Source organism: Neodiprion pinetum, chromosome 3 (genome assembly GCF_021155775.2).
Source record: "Neodiprion pinetum isolate iyNeoPine1 chromosome 3, iyNeoPine1.2, whole genome shotgun sequence".
NCBI classification, from domain to species: domain Eukaryota; kingdom Metazoa; phylum Arthropoda; class Insecta; order Hymenoptera; family Diprionidae; genus Neodiprion; species Neodiprion pinetum.
In genome coordinates, this window is record NC_060234.1 from 27,215,444 (window position 1) to 27,237,023 (window position 21,580).

General features: G+C 41.1%; 2 protein-coding genes across 2 annotated transcripts in view; both read left to right on the top strand.

Moving 5' to 3' along the window:
• The window catches only part of bru3 (bruno 3), a 537,074-nt gene that overhangs the window by 121,000 nt on the left and 394,494 nt on the right, over positions 1-21,580 (top strand). The gene's annotated exons all lie outside the window — the stretch shown is intronic.
• LOC124213663 (major royal jelly protein 1) lies at positions 17,288-20,310 on the top strand. Its single transcript, XM_046615180.2, has 3 exons — positions 17,288-17,808; positions 18,952-19,358; positions 19,552-20,310. The coding sequence occupies exons 1-3, from the start codon at positions 17,449-17,451 to the stop codon at positions 20,033-20,035; spliced, it is 1,251 nt and encodes a 416-aa protein (XP_046471136.1). The 5' UTR covers positions 17,288-17,448; the 3' UTR covers positions 20,036-20,310.

The window sequence follows — 21,580 nt, forward strand, 5'->3', positions numbered from 1 at the left end:
TTTCCAAGTGCAGCCTGCATCAACGATACCCTGGAAAATGGGATGGCACCTTCACATTAATCATCCCGTAAAATAAATGTTTCGTGGTTCCGGTGTTGCTCATCGCATACCCGGCACTGCTGTGACTGTTACAGCTTGAAAAAAACGTATTGCAGCCGGACATTTTTCAAACTACTGAATAATTCTTAATCCATTTGAGTTGGTTCTCCTAAATCATGTTTACGTGTATACGGTACAAGCCACCAAAGCAATTTTATTTTTTCGTACGAAACATTTTACCATGCACACTTGCACCGTATAGACTAAAAATTTTTCAGAATATTCATCGCCTCCTCCGCGGGGCAACAATAATGCAAAACAGTTGGAACCCAATGGACACTCACTGATCAACTTCAACGTTGCATGGTTGTTAAACTATGCTGACAAATTGCTAATTCTAGTATGATGAAATGTACACCGGGGTTGTCGTTTTGTGCATTTGTATTTTTAATTTTAATGTGGTTACACAACTGTCTGCGTAAGTATGCAGTAAACTAATTCTATTCCATTTCATATAAAAATATTGGAAATTAGTAATTGATCGAATCGGTTCGCGTTACATATGATTGCTCACTAAAATCGAAGAACTTTAAAATCGGCGGAAGGGTATTTTTCGGATGTGAACCTTTATTATATGAGTTTCAATTTTTTGCCCCATTTTTTCCCCCTCTCTTTTACTCCTCTCGTCCGCAAGCATTCATTAAACGGGCTTTCTTCAGCGATGTCTAACTTTTTTCTCAAGTTCATTAGGTGCTCCATTTTTCTCTGCCCCTCACTCCGTTCCTCCGTTCCATCTCCTTCCTTTTCACTCCGGCTTTCCCGGCGGTCCTTTTCGCCCCTTCGCCACGTTGCCTTACTCGCGTCACTAGTGTCTACTTTTTTCTTTACCGCCAGAGCACGTCGCCCGCATCGTGCTCCTCTGCATCTCTTCGCTCCCTTTTAACCATCTCACTCCTCTATCTTTGTCTCTTTTCGTAAGGGCAACCGAAAACGCGTGTTCTGACGCTGGCCCTTTTTTCAAGCCTTCTTTTCTGTCTTCGATGTCTTATCTTGGCTTGATAGATCTTGCCTAATGGTCACACTGCTATATACGTTATTATATGTATATACACTAGCCACCGACTCCTAACGTCAGGGCAAACAAAACTTTAGGAACTGGACTCCTTCGCCGTTGGCAAATCAACTTTGTTTTCCCTCGAATTCTGTCATCTATTTCAAGTATACTGAAATGTAAGAATAGTACACTATGCAACAAGGGAATAAAGTCAACTTTCATTTGTTTTATAAGGTTTTTTGTTTATTGCGAAAGGTTATATTCTATAATGATATACGTTATATACACAATTGAGAAAAGTAATATAGAATTTATTATAGACAAGAGCTCTCCGAGGTGGAATAATCAATAGAAAATGCGAATGTGTATAAGATTTCTTATTTCCATGGGATCAAGATATTCATTTATGCGCGAACGATGCATTAATATTAAATTATTACAGATAAGATGGATAATTATGTTGCGAAATATTTCAGTATATAACTTGGACAAAAAGAAATAGTGTGAATTTAAAAGTGTATAAAGACGAACAACAATAAGAGAAAATTAACAAAGAAATATGGGATATGATAACAGGTATAGCAGTGCAATCTGACTTATAATTTCGTAGAACATTCGTTCATAATGACTAATAGCAGTAACAAAGAAATAGGCGACACGGTAAAATTTGCATCGACAAAATTTGGTTTACAGCTCCGTAGAAATTTCTTCGCAATAACTTATATAGCTTTAATACACATCGGAAAGAATTTTTTTTAGGTTGCAATAAATAAAAGTTTCTTGAACTCACTTCATAGATCGAATATAAAATATTGTACGACAATATAGTTGAAACATGCGGCAAGCTGCTAGCTGCAATAATCGTCCCACTCCGTGGAACAACGTAAGAGAGCAGATTGCGGTATATAAATCTTCATCCCCAAAATGCCGAATCAAAAGGAGGCAAGATCAGCGAAACGAACAGAACGCTAATTGTAATGAAACAAAAAGAAACAGATGTCAAAAGCAACGCAAATTGTACAGAAGATATACAAAAGTGAACTTACCCCTTTTTGGGCTAGATAAGTGGTGTGAACCAATAATTACGACGTGTGGATTAGAACGATACATGGAAGTATAGATATATAAAGATTAACAAGTTGTATGCTGCGTTATCAAATCACATTTATTATTTTGAAACAGTTGCAATGCGAAAGATTCGAAGAGACCCGGAAGAAAGCATGAAAAATCATTGAATTGAGATTTAGGATTCTGGAAGCTCTCAGTAAATTGGATTTCGCGAATTTTACTGTCAGGTTTTTAGTACCTTGTTGAGTAGGGAATTTTGAATGTTCCTGGGCGATCGGAAAGGCGTAAAAAATGTAGCAAATTATTTAATTTTAGTAACCATGATAATTTCTTCTAACACTGGAAAGTTACATTTGACGGTCGGAACGTGAGGCCCTAGAGGCTTTAATTAACCAGACTTGAAGAAGAATTAACGTCGTTCAGGCCGTAGCACCTAGCCTACTTGACGTCGCAAATTCGCAACGACGTTTCCGGAGTTTTCTTTGATATTTCTTACAAGAAGCCTTATTTCAGTCAGAAGTGGACGTCCTCTTGAATGTATAAAAGAACCACTCAGAACAATTATCTAATTCGTCGAGATCTTTTTGAGCTTGGCTCACCGATACTTCCATCTCATTTCATGCCCACGCTCTATCTTCCTTCCACCGATCTTTCAAAAAACAACGGCTGAAAACAATTAGCTAGTTGAACCTGAGTAACATATTTCTGAGTAGTTCGTAATTGGATTCGAATTGTGTAAAATCAGTTACAGGCGATTGCTCATCAGTCGGTCGGCGAATTCACTTTTCTTCTGTTTTTCAATCTTAATAAGTTAGGTCCAGACTGCAATCAAGTTGAAACAATCGATTTTTTAAGTCAACTTGAAGTAATTGAGCTGTAAAGTTTTCTGGCCAGGCGATCGTGAAACAATGGGTAGAAGTTAAAATTAAAGCGAAAGGGAAGATTATCAAAGAGGTGCTGGATGGATATAAATCATTGTGTCAGAAACGGCAATAAATACGAACTAATTGAATTCGCGTTTGCCTACCGAAACTCGCCCAGCGCCTTTGCAGGCGTTGAATTATTATTCCGCTTTGTACGTACATCCGCGAATATTAATATTCCAACTCTTGAGTTAATTGCACAGAATGGATTTTAGACGCCCCGCGAGTTTCTCTGCAGGAGCTGCAGATTGGGGCCGACGCAAATTTCTTTTGTCCGCAGGGCGTCTTTCTGACAATGCCACCGATTCGCTCAGCGCCTCTAAACCCCTTCGGTATCTCTAGCGCGAACTTTTCGAATTGTGTCAACGAATGAACGAGAATCGAGTATTTGTGCAAACGAGTGCTTCGAAGTTCGAGCCTCATGCTGGAATTACCGCATCACTTACACATACGCTGTAAGATATGAATTTGACCTTGTTTTTTGATCTCGTATCATATTCCAATTTGCAAATTATCATTTTGTCTTACTAGTATCAGCAGCCACGATGAAAATAATATAAGAGCTTCGTGAGTTACACTTTCGGTAGATTTTAGTATGCAAAGTAAAGAGATGTATACCTTATGCTAGAAGGTCTTTGGTCCGAAACGGAATTGGCACGTTAATGCTTGTGAAGTAACTTGCCAAGATTGTCGAATAACTGATATAGAGTTTGATCTGCATAAATTTTGCTTGGTAATAAGTATCCCTGGCATGCATAATCAATCGCCAAATACGTAAGCTATCGCGAGCGAGTTACTCATACCTACCCCAATTCGTTCCATTCCTCCACCGAGAATGTAAAGTACCTCCTGGATTCCAATTTAAATGTCCCAGGGGGCTCGCTCGAGCGTGAGGAAAGGCAGTAATATCGAGGCCCGGGATAGTGTTGTTTGTTCGTCATAATCGCCGTCTAATGTCTTTATTTCGTTCACTGCAGGTAATCATCTCTGTACTTTGAGCACGTGCTAACGGTTAGAGGGGTAATTTCGGTGCGGACGTTCTACCTACAGGTATACGCTCCGGCATAACGGAAAATGAATTCAGAATGTCCCTCAAATGGGATACTTCAGCCTCCGGCCCCCCCCCAACTTGCCTTGTTTGATTCTGCTGTATAAGGGAAGCGGTCTTTCGCGATTCGGCCTGAAGCGCAACATGTTGAGAGACGTACTGGATAACCAAGTGCGACTAAAATTAATCAGATTATACACTCAGTACTCCCCGAGGTGCATGGCAATTGGAGGGAATGGTAATTTCTAGTTCTCTGAATATCACTCCTCACAAGTTCTGAACATAAACTCGTGGCTCTAGTCAAACGAACATCCATCATTCGCCTGAACAGCCGAATGAAAACGTCTTCGAACGTAACAAGATTGCGTAATGGAATGTGAGAAGAGGGCAAAGCTTTCAGCAGGAAATGGAAAAATTGCACACGAATTTGAACAACCCTCGGGAGTAATGGCAAATGACCCCGTGGCCATCGAGCAGTCGTTCTCGGACCGGTCGATACCCAATTTCCTCCTCCAAGGATGTCACAATTTCTCATTATACAAGTTATCCCAAGAGGCATTCGCCGTTTCGAGGTCACGTCAGCAAGTCACCGGGATATACCCACTCTCGCGTATATATTAGGGCGTTAATGCTCGTATTGCAGCTGCACGTATGTTCCATAGATAGTTGGTTCAAGACATTTCCGTAAATTCATCGGCTACTATAGCTTCCATCTGCTGGCAGACTTTTATTGCAGAAATAAAACGTAATGTCGAGCCATCATCTACAGCAGATCACCGTCCGATATACTTTACCGATGGTCTTGGTTGGTTCGACTGCCCGTACCTATAACGGAATTATCTTAATCTGGCAGATCGATTGACAGCTCGCGAATGACGTAACTTTCGACAAGGAGGTGAATCTGCAGAATTTCAACCTCGATTCTACGGATACGTTGTTTTGGAACGGAGGGACTGCTGGGCGCTTGGTAAACCTATTTCTGACCAACGTATTGACTAGAAAAACTACGGTTCTCGGCATCGGAGATGTGGCAGAAATTTCGATAACCAGTGATCCGACGTTCCGAGCATTCCTCTGTAACGTCTTGTGGAAAAATCTTCGAAATGAGTAACTGCTGTCATAAAATAGCGTATTCAATCTTTCAAAGAGACTTGTTCCAACTTTGAAGTGCGCTGCTCAAGTTCAAAAGAAAACGTTTCGCGAAAGAAATATCATTATGGAATTGCCAGTGATTTAAAAATACCGAAATACGGGTGCAGTACTACTCGTAATGGTGGTAGACGGCATTCTTTGAACACGTTTGTTTACGAAACTGCGGACGGACTGTCGAAGCTTCGAAAGCACGAAACTCTCAACTTTCGGTAGAGTCCACTAGAAAACTCTAGTCTTCAGTCGAAGGTTTCTGCAAAGTACTTGAGACTAGCCTAACATAATTAGCAGACCGCTCTCCGACGAAACGCGATACGTACCAACCTTCTCTCGGCAGTTCCCTTTCCGTCACCGCTTTTCTCCTCCACTCTTCAATTAAAGTTTCGGCTCTCTCCCTGTCTTCGGTAAAGTGTTTCTTTTGAGTTCAATATCCAGCGGTAGGAGTTTGTGATATTCGAAACGCCCTGCTACGCCCTTGCCACCTTACCACATCGGTATTGAATTCGCGAGATTAGCTAACGTGCACGCTTTAAAATGAATGCGGGACAAGATGGAAAGCTGAGTTAAGAAGCGTCGTTCTAATTTTAAGATAGTCGAAACTAGTTAGTGAAAGTTCTGCTTATAGACCATCAACGAATTACTCCTGCGTGTCGAGGTGTAAGCGCGTGGCACGAAAGTTCAACACGGAGAGCTTAACTTGCGGCCCGGTAGAGTGAAACCGTAACTAGCATATGGTTGGTTTTAATAAAGTACAAAACGTGGCAGATAACTGCACCAGACTTTACCCTCTCGCAAAATATTCCTTGATATTAAAAATTTCCGTCCGCATGTTCGAATAAGCTGTACCCCTAACGAGGGAAAATCCGCGTCGGCAGGGACGAAATAAGGCTGCGTACCATGTTCTAATATGGATTATACGACCTTATTTCAATGTTAAAAGCGAATAAGCTCCGCGTCTGTTATACAATATGGCTTGTATAGTCAAGTATAAATGTATGAAGCAAGCAGAAGGTAATTCAGTTCACTTCATACGCATATTGCGAGTATAATGTCGTATTGTTTATCGTCTCCTCATCTAACCACAGTCGCTAATCAAATCAGTACAATATCAAACGACGAAGATCAGCCCGGCTCAGAATTATTGATTATTACGAAAGACGTGAAAGTGAATACAGTTATTATGCAATATCGTTTTCATATCCTGCTAATTTATCAGACAGTAAAAGTATTTCAAACGTTTCGTAATGCACGTACACGCGTATCTACGTAACTCCAACTGTGAACTAAAAGAGGGTAAAACTTGAAATACCAAATCCATACTCGTTTTCTCACGTTTCAAGTCTGCAGCTACATACATGCACTAAGCTTTTAAAAGAAAAATGTATAAACTTGAATATGATTGAAGGTGAAAAAGTCTGATATAACCGAATGACATGGCGGCATGATTAAGAGTTAGAGCTGAACCTTACTCAAACTTACCGAGTCTTACAGTCTCGTGTCCACATGTCCATTACTCTTAGACATTTGGGCTGACAATGAGGAGAGTTTTGAGCAAGTATGCAAAATTTTTCACGTCATTGGACGCGGTGAATCTGTGAGAATTATGCGCTGGTTTTATACAACTGCGTAAAGTTCGCCAGTAGAGGCCCTGAAAACACGGCTGATTGTGACTTTTGCTAATTGACTTTACCCCCCAGCTCCATTGTCAGAATCGTATTGTTACTATTGTCCACTAGCACCCTGCATGGTCTGCGAGTGTCAGCACCGTATTCGCAGCCCATGGCTTTACCGTTGATGTATGGGACCGGGTATATATAGGGTGTTGAATAAAAAGAGCAGGGATATTTTTTGCCGTTGTTTTCGTCGGGAGTATATATAATCAGGACGCGTTATATACAGAAAGAGACTCTTTTGTTTCGGGGTACGGCGGTTCCCTTCTCACTGTATTTATCTAATAGAACGCCCTCTCTCCGCACAGGCCGCGACCTTGTACTTCTCCCTTTTCCTCCCTGAGCCGTTGCGCGCACTTTGCGCCACCATTATACGGGCAGTTTCCTCCCCGCCCTAGCATGTCCTCGAAATAATTAAGAGTTCATTAACACAAGATTGATTGCTGTGTTTAGAGCCAGCTACCGCTGCATTCACCCAGCTCCGCAACCACACAACGAGAATCCATGAATAGAGCTCGTTGTTTATCGTTCCTTGCGTATTTTTAGGCGCAAGACATACGAGAACGGGTAATGGCTCTGAGACAATAGTCCGCGATTTATGCTTTGAAAGATAGCACCTCCTTTCCTCACCCTCCACCCCTCCGCCCGCGATAATAACGATCAGGGTTCGCGGCGTGTAAGCGTTTACGTACGACGCGAACACGTGCAAACACGCGGCGCTGTATGGCTCGTGCGAATTTCAAACGGAGAAACTTTTTTCCACTTGCCAACAGACGTAAGAGAAACATATTTTCTCGAGACCGTTCCTGTATCTTTTACGGTCTACTGCAGGCAGTGAATATTTTAGCCTAATCTTTCTTCGTGAATCGGAATTATTCAAGCTAAATTTAACGAATATATTATATCGGAATCGCAAAATCTCCAACGTGAAACCGGCTGTATTTCACGAACAAGATATCCAGCAAGGATCAATGAACTTTACCACACATGGATCTGTTCCTGAATCCCAGTTAAAAAATTCATGGAGCAATATGCCCGAAAATATATATATAATAGATGGGAATGGATGTTCCGGGAATTGCTAATCTACGATGCATTTTCACGCCACGTAGGTTCGAAGCTAAATTGATCGTGCTACCAAAAATTTGAATTGCCTGTTTTAGAACCTGTCTATATTGATCACAAAGTCTGTTTCTATCCTACGAATACCTATTTATAATTATTTAATTTTTTCCCCCTGTTTTTCGGGGAATAGTGATAATAAAAATTCATTTAGTACATACCATAAATTAATATCTTAAGTGTGAATCAATTTTAGTAAACCCGTCACAGTGGTATCACATAGGAGATATTTCAAGTTGTTTCAGAAAAAGTATCTCTCAAATACCTGCATATTTCAACAATTCCAATTATTATTATATGATGACATATTCTGTGTATTTTCAAACATGTATATTAGCTGTATAGACTCGCTGGCCTTGGACTGGAGAATGGCTCGTATGCAAAAGTTCGGAACACCGCATTGGATATAAATTGACTTTCGCCTCCCGCGAATAATGCTCGTTCTGCTGTAGATAAGTATAAAAAACAGGTTGGGTAAATTCATCTGTTATTGTACGAAAGGTGTTATCATCGTGTAGGCTGACTTATGGGGTAAAAAACGGATCTTAGGCGCCTTACCAAGTGTAATTGCACATGAATATTAAGCTCCGCGCCTCACGTTTACGAATATGTACGAGTATATATCCAGGATATCAGGCGCACTAGTGCCGGAGAAATGGCTACCGGGTAGTAAGCAAAACTTTGCATAGCCACGCGAAACTTCGTTCCGTGAACTCGCGTAATAATGGGACATTATTCGCGTGCCTAGATCTCTAACGTAAATAGGAGAAGACGTATGCGCAACGGATATTCTAAAAGCTCCGCAAGTTTGAGAGGTCGCGTATATTTGAATAATGAGGTTTTATCTTCCCGTCTAGCGTGGGGCGTATACATATTATACAATAGTGGATGTATACGTCTCTGTCTATATGCGAGGTTCTATAGGCAGGCTACGTGCGAGCTGATATTCCGCGGACTTACGTAAGCATACACATGTACATATTCACACTGCATACTCCGTGTGTTAGTTTTGAATGCATGGAATATATTGAACAGCTCTGCAGTATTGCATTTTTATTTTTATTCATCGCGAAATCCTTTTTTTTTTACGCTGCGAAACTCATGCCAGACGAGATTAAAGAATTTTTCTTTTATGTATAGACGGAAGCGGTGTAAACACGAAAAAATACATCTTACTAATTGGCGTGAAATTAGAACTCACTGTTACATCATAATTTCACTCTGTAGATCATTTCAACCCTCAGAAATAATGCCAATATTGGCTCTGAAGGTAACGAGGGGTCTTTTACGCTCGAAAAATTACGAATTTACGGAAACAACAGAAGAGGAAATTGTGACGATCATTATTGTTTGCGTATAAAATTTTCTTCGCCAGTTCCTCGAATTGATTATTCGCTGTGCGAGGAGTTAAATAAAGCCGTGGTTCAACTTCTCGAGATTTTATTCGTGGTTGGATTTCCCTCATACTTTTAAGGAGGAGCTGAGCCTGGGGAAGGTGCGAGTTAATTAGGCCAATCCTCTTGAGAAAAAACTTTATCCCTTGTTGGTGTTCTCCGAAAAAGTTAGCTCATTTTCACCGGGACCTGCCGCAGACGTTTTTTTCGGTTTTTTTCTCCTGCCACATCCCAACCTTCTCTTATTTATCATTATATTAAAGTGACTAGAAAAGAAAATCTTTGCGGTGAACTGTAAACGGCTTTTCATACAAGCTGGACAAGTTTAATTGGTTGTGCGAACAAATGTTTCCCAACATATTTTTCACCTCCACGTTTTACCTCAAGACTTCTTGCGATATAATCACATTTACCATCTTCACTCCATATCACATGCAAGGTGAAATGTATATTATATATGCTTCATACATGACATGCACACGCGTAAGAGTTCAGACTACCAGAATCTCCCTAGAGGGATCGAGTTTTATGCCGGAAGCGAGTTTGAGCGCATTTCTAAAGAGTTCCGTAAAGGTTTGATAAAGCAGGCTCATGAAATTTTCCATAATTAACGACGTGGGTAGTCCCCATTCGAATAATCATGCGCATTATCGCTCGATCTTGAGTCGCATTCAAAGTGTCACGCTTGCGTTGTTGAGCGACGGATACGTAGCGACTGGCTTACTAATAGTGATCGCGCGTTGACAATTAGTGCCTTTGCTGAGTATATTCTGAAATGGTGTAATGCAGGTGTAGAAGTAAGAAAAATAAATTGAAAAATTTTCCCGTGGCGGAGCAGGCATAACGACTCTGATAAAGGGTCGCTCGCCCGAGCAAACATTGCAGTAGAAGAAGAGGAAGAAGAAGAAGAAGAAAAAAAGGGGCAGAAAGAAAAGAACAAGAAAAGGAAAACCGCGTACCTTCAGGGGGAAAATGATCCACGAAGGATCGCAGGAGCCCCTCTGTAAGCTTGATCCCATTAAGTTTATTACACGGCATCCTGGAGAGTAACAAGAACTGGTGGATTAGGCCAAATCACCGCGGTGATCCGCCTAGCAATCAAGGAAGCCTTTTTTTCCTATCATTTCTGACGATTCCGTCTATACTCACACACAAGCCTGGGAGTCAAACACGTACACGTCGTTATACATATTATCGGGGTCTGCGACCGAGGAGACGAGGCCATTGATCCCTGTCTGTAAAGAACTTAAAATTGACGATTGGATTGGGGAGGATCGAGATGAAGTGACCGTCTAGACCTACATCCACGTCTTACGATCAGATCTTCTCTGCTATCGCAGGACTCAAGACGATTCGTTATACGATATAGCAGAGTGTGCACAATTGGTGAAAATATCCGCGAGCTCGCAATTACAGATCGACCGATGAATACGAAGCAATCCATTCTTTGAAATGTGTAGAATCTTGTTGAGCGGAAATAGCATCGAATTCCAATTGCTGGATATTAAATGCAAGCAATTTTTCCGCTAATTGTATCGTTGTAACGTCGAATGGATGCCGCAACGGAACTCGGGAAAAAGATGCGTCTCCGATGGTGCGGGGAAGCTCTTAGAAATAAAGTGAGTTTGGTAAACCCGTGGTACAAGTCAAAGTTAGCTGGTGGCGGCAGGGCGACGGAGGCGCCGTAAAAGTTGGAGAAGTCAATTTTGCAGCTGGAGTTGGTAATGCGATTTGTGCGGGAATAAATAGTTCGACAGAGGAGCTCCATGCCCGACTTCTCTATCTTTCTCTCTCTCTCTCTCTTTCTCTCGTCCTTGCTGATGGTTCAAAATCGCAACGCGTCGAGGATCCCGCGGCTGTTTCACGGGTAAAACGTCGCCGGCACGTCTGCCGTCAGAGCTACCGGACGTGACGTCGTTTCTCTCAGATGTTTTAGGCGACTTAAGTCACGCGTCAACTGGAATATAAAGGGGAATTTCACCGTCAGAATCGCCGTCGCGTTGCTCAGTTTTCAGCCAATTCTTAGGCCAAGGGCGCGGAACGGAACGGTGTAAACGCCCGGCGTAGAGCCACCGAAATTGAAAATGTCTGCTCGGAAAGGGACAGATGAAGGAGGTGAAAGCGGAACACAGACGAAGAAGCGGTGGTACGAATTTTAAGTTCAAACCGCTCCAGTCTCTGATAGATCAGGCGTGAGAAACCATTCGGAAATGTGTAATTTTTTTCATTCGATGCGGGAGAACAATATTGCTACAATTGCACGTGCAGTTTTCCATCGAAACACACCTTGCCAACTAGACTCATTTGCGAGTAATTTTCACGGGTTCGCTGAACAGTCCTTGAGTACGTAATAAGCATTGCGTATGTGCGGATATAGCAGGGAGAATAATCTTTTGAATTAAAATTTACGTTATCTAAACCGCTAATGGCAACGGCGTAGAGGTATCCTTAATTATTATTGTGGTTGCCTAATCCAGGGAAAACGTTACGCGCATTTGCCTCCACTAACGACTTTCTTATTTTGCTTGCTGTTTAATACCCAGGAGTTTATGCGACGTATATCCTTTTACACATTTGTGTATAATACGCTAATAAGGACAAGCGCATCCCTGGTGAAGAATTACAGTTTACGTAAATTGAAATCATTCGAAAAAAACAGGGGTCAAATACCACTTGTGTTAAAATTTAAAACAAAATTGTACTTGAAATTCGAAATTTTTGTATAGTTGAATGGATGTTTCGATGTGGTGAAAGTTCAACAAGAGCTTCTTATTTTCTCGCGTCTGTTAGCGCCGTCAATTAGATCTAATACATCAAATGGTCATCGATTCTTCAGCGTTTGAATAGTTCCTTAATGTCTCGTGATTAATACAAGTGTGGAATATCTCGATTTTCAGCTTCTGGCAGAAGAACGAAAATAAAGAAATATGGTTGGATGTAGGAAAACATGAAGGAAGGGAAAAATGAGGGTGAAGTGAGTTAGAGAAAGAGTGATGAGGATTACGATCAACTTGGTCACATGATCTAACATTTACACGATAAGAAAAACCGACACAGCGCTGCAGCGGCCAATTTGAGTGCAGACTCTATAATTCATAGGTGGAGCGGAGATTCTGCGTGGATCGCGAACGTTCGGCATATCGTTTATTCTTCCGTGCCGTTGGTGAAAAAAGCTGAAACATGTGTGGATTTAAATAACGAAACGGATACATGAATTGATAAACGAATCAATAAGCTTGTTCTCGTCAAAAAAAAGGATTTGATTTTCGCGTACCTGAAGTCGACCAAATCAGATAGAGAGAGGAATTTTTCAAACCGTCATTCGATCCATCCGCCGCTCCGAGCAAAACTCCGATGCAAGTTTTGCACGAATATAAAAGAGGACCAACACCCCTACTTTCGGGTGTATTTTTGCACTGTAGGCAAACAAATTTGAATAATGCAATTGAATAAGTTTCGAAAGTGCATTAGAATATGGCATCTGTGCGAGGGTGCGAACAACGCTAGGAAGATAGAAAGAACGAACGAAAAAGTCGGGTGCAATGCTGACAGGCTGCAGGAGACGTGCAAAACGAGATGCAGTGGCTCTGTCAAATAACAGCCCCTCCACCCTGCACTTCCGCAGCGAAACTCCTTCCCGTCAGTACTCCTTGTTCGCTAAAAGAGTGGAAACGTGACCCAACAATACCGCGTTGTCCAGTCGCCGAGTTTTCTCTCTCGACACTGGGCATCGCAGTCGCTACATAAAACCTTTCTCGGTGGAGCCTGCAGTTGTAACACACCCGTGCATCATGCCCTGCACTGCTGCATGCAAACGCGCCTATTTCATCACACACTTGGATGCCGCGGGTGGTCCAGAAGCGGTTCATGACTGCTCAACGTGCAGCTTGTATTGAAAATCGTTATTGCCTGAGAGAGGGTGAGAGATAAAATGGTTGGATGAGAGAGAGGCGGAGGATAAAAAGTAAAATCAGCCTATTGATGCGGCTTCGCCTCTGTCCTGTCCCATTACACCGATCTTGAATACGTCGATGGTGTCGATGCGGTTTCGCGCCATTCGCCAAATAAATTATGCTGTAAGTTATATCAGCTGTGAGAATAAGCAAACATGACAGCCTGTGAGAGTTGCATTTATGTATGCTGTGTGAAAGGCGGCGAATAATTTAATAAACAGAATTCTCCCGCATATTGACAACATATGGGTAAATATGTGAAATATAAACGTGTACATATGCTGCATGTACGTTTTTTCAAGTTATGTAAAGCGATTGACCTAAATACTTATCCCTCCTGGACACTTGGTAAGCCTTTTTTAATCGTAGTTGATATGGTAATTAGTTATAACCGACGAACATTTTTTCGTATATTCCTTTTCTTTCTTTCTCTCTTTCTCTCTCTCTCTCTCTCTCTCTCTCTTGTCAAATTAAATCCTGTATGATTTATTCAACGGTTACACGACCTGGATATAAGTCGTTAATTAGAATGGTCGCATTTAAATCTGCAGTAAGCAAATAAATGAGTGCTTTTATGCCGGTAGATTTATATCCCGCTCATTGAATTCCGTGGAAAATGTAACCCGTTAGTAACGGTGAGGATTTAACTATTTGATGAATAGGTAAAAATACGACCAGAGGCTCACAATCTCCAATAGTTAACCGAAGTTTCAGAACGCTATTTGAATTAGGATAGAAAAAATAAACTCTGAGTGCGGTGAAGCGCGAGAAACAAAGCTCTGTTACTCAGCAAAAATTCTTGCATGCTAGAGAAAATTTCTTTTATAGTTCAGCTCACAGGCTTTTATGTATCAGAAAAGCTTCGCGGTAAAATTATAAAATTTTTGCTAGTCAAAGCTGCTTTTTTAAAAAAGTTGTCGTCTGCGTTTAAATAACGTTCTTTTTTTGCATAGCTTAGAATCTGTTCTTTTAACGAACAAGTAAAGTCAGGCATACCATTTGGCAGGTTTAATGAACAACACTTGTAACTGAAATAAGACCTTGCGGTCACTAATGCAATTACAGTTCAGCGAATTTACCCGTATTTAATACCGATTGATTTTTCATCCTTGATTGAAAGTACGGCTTGCCAAATTTTGTGTCTTTACATGCCGAAAGAAAAGTATCATTATCCAAACGAATAATTATCCTTGACATTATCTTTCCATATCGCTCCGACCTACATCTTGCATTCTACGGTGTGAGTTCGATAACTTAGCTACCATACTCGATCAGAAAGCAGTCAAGCAGGTAATAAATGCGTTCAGGCATCGCACTTTGGCCTATGATACAAACGAGAATAGAACCACATCTAGCCAACTCTTCAACGATTTTCTATGCTGGGGATATTCTTTCCGATTTTGAGTCCATCAATCGACGCTGACACGTGAGATAGATAGAGAGATAGATAGAAAGTCAGCGATACTAGAATTCAGGTAATAGAATTATCTTTAACCATCGAGGTTAATAAAATCAACGTAAGAAAAGCATTAATTACTGGTTGACTATCGTGTTTTTGCGCAAAGATCTGCCCCGATTTGCACCACACGTATTTGCTAGTACCAGAGGGATCTCTCGCTTTATCCCTACGTAACAGTTCATATAGTAAATACTACGTTGAAGAGATTCATTCAGATAGACATTGCCTTGTTTTTCCGAATAAAAAATTTCACTGACGGGTAAGTTCTTCTCAGAGAGTTTCATCTCTATGATAAGATCACGTGTTCGACAAAATTTCAGTTGAACAATCAAAGACCTAGTAGAGCGTGTTAGGAAGATAAACTGATCTTACCACGAATAATCACATGTGCACATCACACGGTAATCAATATTTTATGAAGAGGTGAAAAGCAGTAGTAACCATACCAAGTATTTGCAACTAAAACGCCCGAAGGCAGGCAGCATTGAAGAAAACGTACAGAAAAAGGATAAAAGACAGAGTGACGGTAGTAGTAGCAGCGGGTACTCACACAGCGAGAGAGAGAGAGAGAGACAGAGAGAGAGAGAGAGACATGATTTAATATTACAAAATTTTGTATAATTTTTGAATTTCAAATTACTCTATAAGCTTCCATATTAAGCATTATACAATGGATTGCGATAAGTAACAAATACAATACACTAGTCGAGAGCATGACCGTTTCACAATGTCACTATCAAACGTAGTTAGACAGTAACGAGACACTTGATACACACTTGGATTTATTTAGCCATAATAAAATTTTTCAGACACTAAAATAAACAGCTATGACTAGCGACCTCAGAAATCAATGGAATTAAAATAAAGTATATAGATCAAGATCAAGAGAAACAAAATAATATACCATAGTATCGGTTGACAGGCCTCTGACTTATGGCAATGATCTCAAGTTCCAGTAGATGCGAGTAGCGCCACGCCTAGAAAAGTTTAATGCAGAAAGCTGACACTACTGTCAGGGGAAGAGAGGGTTAGAAGTAGACTGATGATAGAGATACAGAGAGAGAAAGAGATTGAGAGAAGGGCGAAAGAGGGAGAGAGACAGCAATTTCAATATGCACTATCAGCCTGTGGCTAGATTGGAATCTTGGTGCAGGTTCTCGGCCAACAAGACTGACTGACCAAACTTTGATGTTGGGATTAAGCGCGTTGTTGGACCTTGCAGGTGATGAATTCGCCTTCCTGGAAGACAGGTCCAATTAACGCGAAGGTTATTCATGAAATTGTTACCCTTGAGAGCCTTGTGGTAATCGTGGTTCAGTTCGACCGAACATGTAATGGTCAGTTTTGAACCGCGAATTCAATCGATTGCACACCACTGCGCAACAGCGTAGCAGGAAATTTTTGCATTGCTAGTAGTTGCAAGCTCAATGAAACCAAAAACATTTCAAAAGGAATTGAAAACGACGCAGCACTTGCTGATTCTTAGTATGAACCATCTAGTTATTCCAGATCAAGAGAGTTCGAAACATCAAATGTTGACTCAGATTTCGTTTTGAGAAAACGTTGGGACCAAGATGCGCGGTGGTTGAATTATGCCAGATGGGGTTATTTTTCCAAATGATGCACAGCGACTCTGGATTGGATGGTAAAATCTTTCGCAAGTCCCGAGTTTTGTCAGTCTTTCGTACGATTCCTTGACGTTGGCAGTGTTTATGTTTCTGTAGGCGGATATACTTCCTGGAGTAACTCTTCTGGACAGAACTTGAATTCTTAGGTATTCAGCGCTTTATGACATCAGTGGTAGTTTCTACAAAGCAAAAGCGAAACAAACACGAGTGTAGACATTTTATTCAGAAATTACATGTTTCGAGACAACTGATGTCATGCATGGCATTCATTGATTGCTATATTTCTAAACTTTCTCCTGAAATTGCATAGCTTCAAATCTTACTTTCATGATTTTCTTGATTTTCCGTAACTCTGAGCAGAAATTGCCACTAACCATTTAACTGACTGAGTGCCTCACCTACAATTCAGTCGATTTAGGCAATGAATTGTGCCGTAAAAAATACAAACTCTCCTCCATTTTTACGATCCCGTCTAGTTTCGACAAAGCTTTGCTTTTTACGCCAATTGGTTGCGAGTAAATTGAAAATTCATTTCGATTACTGTTGAGTTCATTAGAAGTAGTCTTGCAAAGACAAGAGTCATGTTCAATAGGTAGACTAATGACCAAAGTCAAACGATGTGAGCGACTTTGAAGTGGGGATTACGGCTTACATTGCAGAACACGAGTTTCCAAATTGGAATGAATCGAAGGCTCGAGGCGAATCTTGAATACTGACCGCCACACGATATCCCCACCGCCTTTAGCGACCTCCTGTGCACCTCTCACTTCACACTCGAGTATCCTATCCGGTGATCGAAATGCTTGTGCGTAAGTCTCAGTCCAGTGGTACGCACAACTCGTGTGACAGTCGACGTTAATAGAACGGTAACTGAGTCTTCGATAAATGACACCAAGCTAAAGAATCGCAACACGATAAACGAAAGAGGAACAGCACGCGCAATGGATATCAGTATTTGGTTTGTCTCGGCAGTTGTACTGCTGACATCGGTGGCAGGAAACGCCGGAGCAACGGGGTTGGAAATCGTTTATCAATGGAAATACCTGGACTGGGTACCGCCGAGTGTTCAATTGGTCGGGAATAACTTCACACTTGGAAACGCGTTTACCCAAGATGTCGACATCGATAGGAAGGGTCGTGTGTTTGTGACAAGTCCAAAGTGGCCGGAAGGTGTGCCAATAGTATTGTCAACTATCACCGACGTGAACGGACCAGGAGGTCCTCTGCTGGAACCTTATCCCGATTGGACGTGGCACAGATTCACCGACTGTAACAGTATTGTCACGGCTTACAGAATCGCGGTAAATATCGTAGTCGAAGCGTTCTTAGCGACTCGCTACCGAAGCTCGATAATTTCCACTAATGATGTACTTTTATGCTGGTTCCACGTTAGGATTATTAATCATAGATATGCATCTTCCAGGAGGGCGTATGAACAAGAAATGTTCAAGGCTTTTGCAAATTATTCTAATAGATTTACTGTTAATAATTACCAGAGTAAAAGCCTTGGCTGGTTTTTTTCTCACACTACTCAATGTCTCTCATAGATTTCCGTATTTAAAATTGACGAGGTGTAACTTGTTGATTAATTTGCTCTGAAAGAATTCTTGTGCACGAAACGTAAGCATTAAAAATGATCTTGAATGGATCAATAATTTGACGGAGTATTACAATGCAGTATACATTTGTACACTGTTATTGATAATGCACGAGTATGTCGTTAAAATTTCTACTCATGCTTTCGCGATCAGAAGCGTTGAGAAAAATATTAAATCTCACAGTGACGTAATAACCTCACGGTAGATTTCAAGGTAGTGAGAGGTAGTCCATTCATTTGTGATACTTACGATCTTGACACAGTTTTTTCTTATAAATCACCCACCGCAATTTCTTGTTCATTCGTTATTTACTAGTTACATAATGAAAATACACTTTTAATTGACGCTCCATTATAATCGTTTCACAGCGTATTCCAACTGACATTGGATAACCATTAATATTCATAGAGTTCATTGCAGAAAACTAAAGTATTTTTCATGTTACAAAAGAGAAACAATTTATGCAAATTGCAAAATTATGTTTGTACAATCATAAAAAATTTAAGATTCAAGGATTTCCAATTTGTTTTCACTTTGATTCTGTCTAAAGTTTGTTCTGTTCGTGTTACTTATTTACAATTATAATAATTTCTGATAAAAATCGATATTTCTGGAAGCTCAGAGGACCAAATATCAATAGATAGTGAACCAAAATTTTTTTTCATCACTGATTTTTTCCATGTAAGAACTCAAGTTTGAGAATAGTTTTCATAGAAGAAAAAACACAAACAACCTTCCAATTCGATCGAAGCAGTGCAATTGCACCCTGACGTTGGGCCAGTACAGTTTTCACATCGCATTTGTCAAGTCTCACAAAGAATTACGATTATATACCCTGCAATTCAGATCGATGAGTACAATCGACTGTGGGTGACAGACATCGGTAGAATCGGTGCGGAACGAGTATGCCCAACCAAGATCCTCGTGTTCGATCTGTTTACTGATCAGCTGATACACAAGTACGTGATCCCAGATGAACATACGTTGAATGGAGCTGCAGCTCTTGTGACGCCCATTGTTGACATCGGAGATAGTCCCATCGATACTTTTCTGTACATGGCGGATGTAGATGCAAATGGGATTGTGGTTTATGATTTCAAAAGCGATTATTCCTGGAGAATCAACAACACCCAAAATAATGCATTCGGCCCGGATGACGAGGCTATGGAGATAACTATCGTTGATGATACTTTCAATTTGACTGACGGCACTTTGGGTATGTCACTATCACCTAAGGGATTTTGGAGCACCAGGTATGCCATGTTGAATTCAGTATTTTATCTTCTATTGATGTAATTTTCAAATCGAATATTCAGCTTCAATTTTTAGTTAGTAGTAAAACAAACAAGATCCCATTTTGCTTCCGAGCGGACAGAAAAACTCTACAGTACTAGACTGGTATTATTTACGATGGGAAACAATTGAGACGTGTTTTAAAATTTATAGATACCTTTACTTCAATTCATTGGCAAGCTACTATCAAAAGTTTACGGATACGGATTCATTGAAACGAGCACAATACGAGGAACCTATCATTTTTCAATCGAAGAAACGGCGCCAAAGCCAAGCCGGTCCTCAGGCGACCTCGAGGAGAGGAATTTTATTCTTCCAGCTTGTACAACACACGGCACTCGCCTGCTGGAACATAGAGAAACCGTTCAAACCAGAGAACGTAGTTGTTTTAGCCCAGGACGAAGTGGCCTTGCAGTATATAAGCGGCATCAAGGTTATTGTCAACCACATTGGCGAAGAGGAGGTCTGGTTCAACACGAACAGGCTTCAAAAAACGATAAACAACAATCGTAACCCTGCCGAGACGAATTACAGAATAATAAAAGGAAAAGTTGACGACCTCGTCAGAGGTACGAATTGCGAATCGTCCGGTCCCCACACAAATTACCTGGATATATCATCTTGGCGTCGCATTTAATTCGCGTCCAGTTTATGCCTCGTATTTGTTCACGTCATCTCACAATATTACTATTGCCCATCAAACCCAGTAGAAAGTATTCTCTGACGTAAACTTGGGAGGAAGAATAAGCAGTGTTCAATGTTTGGCTGATTGCGAATTAAATGCCGAATTCCGCCAGTAATAGACGTAAGCTTTTACAATTGTATAAATACGAACGTCGTACATCATTTGACCAACTAAGTCACTATGTTTAATTACATATTTGTGCTACATATTATATTATGTTTATCCAACGCAAACTCATGTGTGCTTCGTAATCCCCATCATTCAGATTGCTCGTCGATCTTAAAGGCGTTGACACGTACCTAAATCCAGTCGGTTTGCGGTACAAGATCGTCGAGAAGTGTAAAACTGAATTGGATGTTTCTCAGAAAGCCTCCTCGAATTGAGATCACTGTCAACTACTGTATTCCTTTTGGTTAGACCCTTGAATTTTCTTACCGTAGACTTGTAGGTCAAGAGTTGCGAGGTATTACGTTGATTGTGGCCCAAAAGGAGACTAATGTAACACAACTCGGCTCAAGGTTTGGCAGATCAATTTTTCCACGCCTAATATGTACGTTCGGACCGTTAAAGGGGTGAAAGAATTATTGGCGAGAGGGCAGCAGAGGCGGGGGAGGGATGCGCGTTAAATAAGCTCTCACGATCGTTCGTGGGTTGCATTTTAAAAAATCATTGTACTCGCAACAAAGAGAAACGAAGAAAAATCCGAGGATAAAGCTGCCTTTGCAGCAGGGTGAAGGGCTGGAACTTGCCTGCCATTTTAACGTTCCTAACGCTGTGCCACTTATTTTTTCAGCCGTGATCAGAGGTGATGATATTTTCCACGTTTTCTCCGTAAGGGGTAAGCGCTGGCAGTGACAGGTAACATGTAGCTAGCAGTTTAGTTAACCGTTTCATTGCAGCCTTTCGAAACGTAACGATGAAGCCTGGAGTTGACAGGCGTATTATGTCGACTGGGAATGTTTTGGCTCTTCTAGATATACACATATACAGTTTCAGAAACTTTGAATCGAGAACAATTTGAGAGTTTCACGAACCTCCTTGTTACGGAGTTATTGAAGTCAGCCAGCCTCTGAAAACAGGTAGGCAGCGATCTCGGGCGTTTATTTCAGCAAAATTATACCGAGCTGTTTCTTATTTCCACCCAATTCCGCGTGTGAGTAACGGCACCGGCACATTCATAGCCGACCCTCCCAAATCTGCCAGTTAACCTTAGCCATCCTTAGGGTCTTGGTGAAATACTACACCCAGCCTTAAATTTGCCCCCCCCCCCCCCCCCCATGTAATATCTAGGAATTGTCGTTAAAATAACTCTAGGCATAAAGTACACCCTAGCACTAATTGTAAGTGATACTGCTAGGTATGGGTTGCCGAGGGACGATGACATCCGAAACCCAGAACTGCGAACTGGCATGTTACATAACGTTTTACTCATCTTCCCCGGGTCAATTGCTTACCCTCGTCGATTCTCCCTATTCTCATTACGTTTTGCGGGACTAT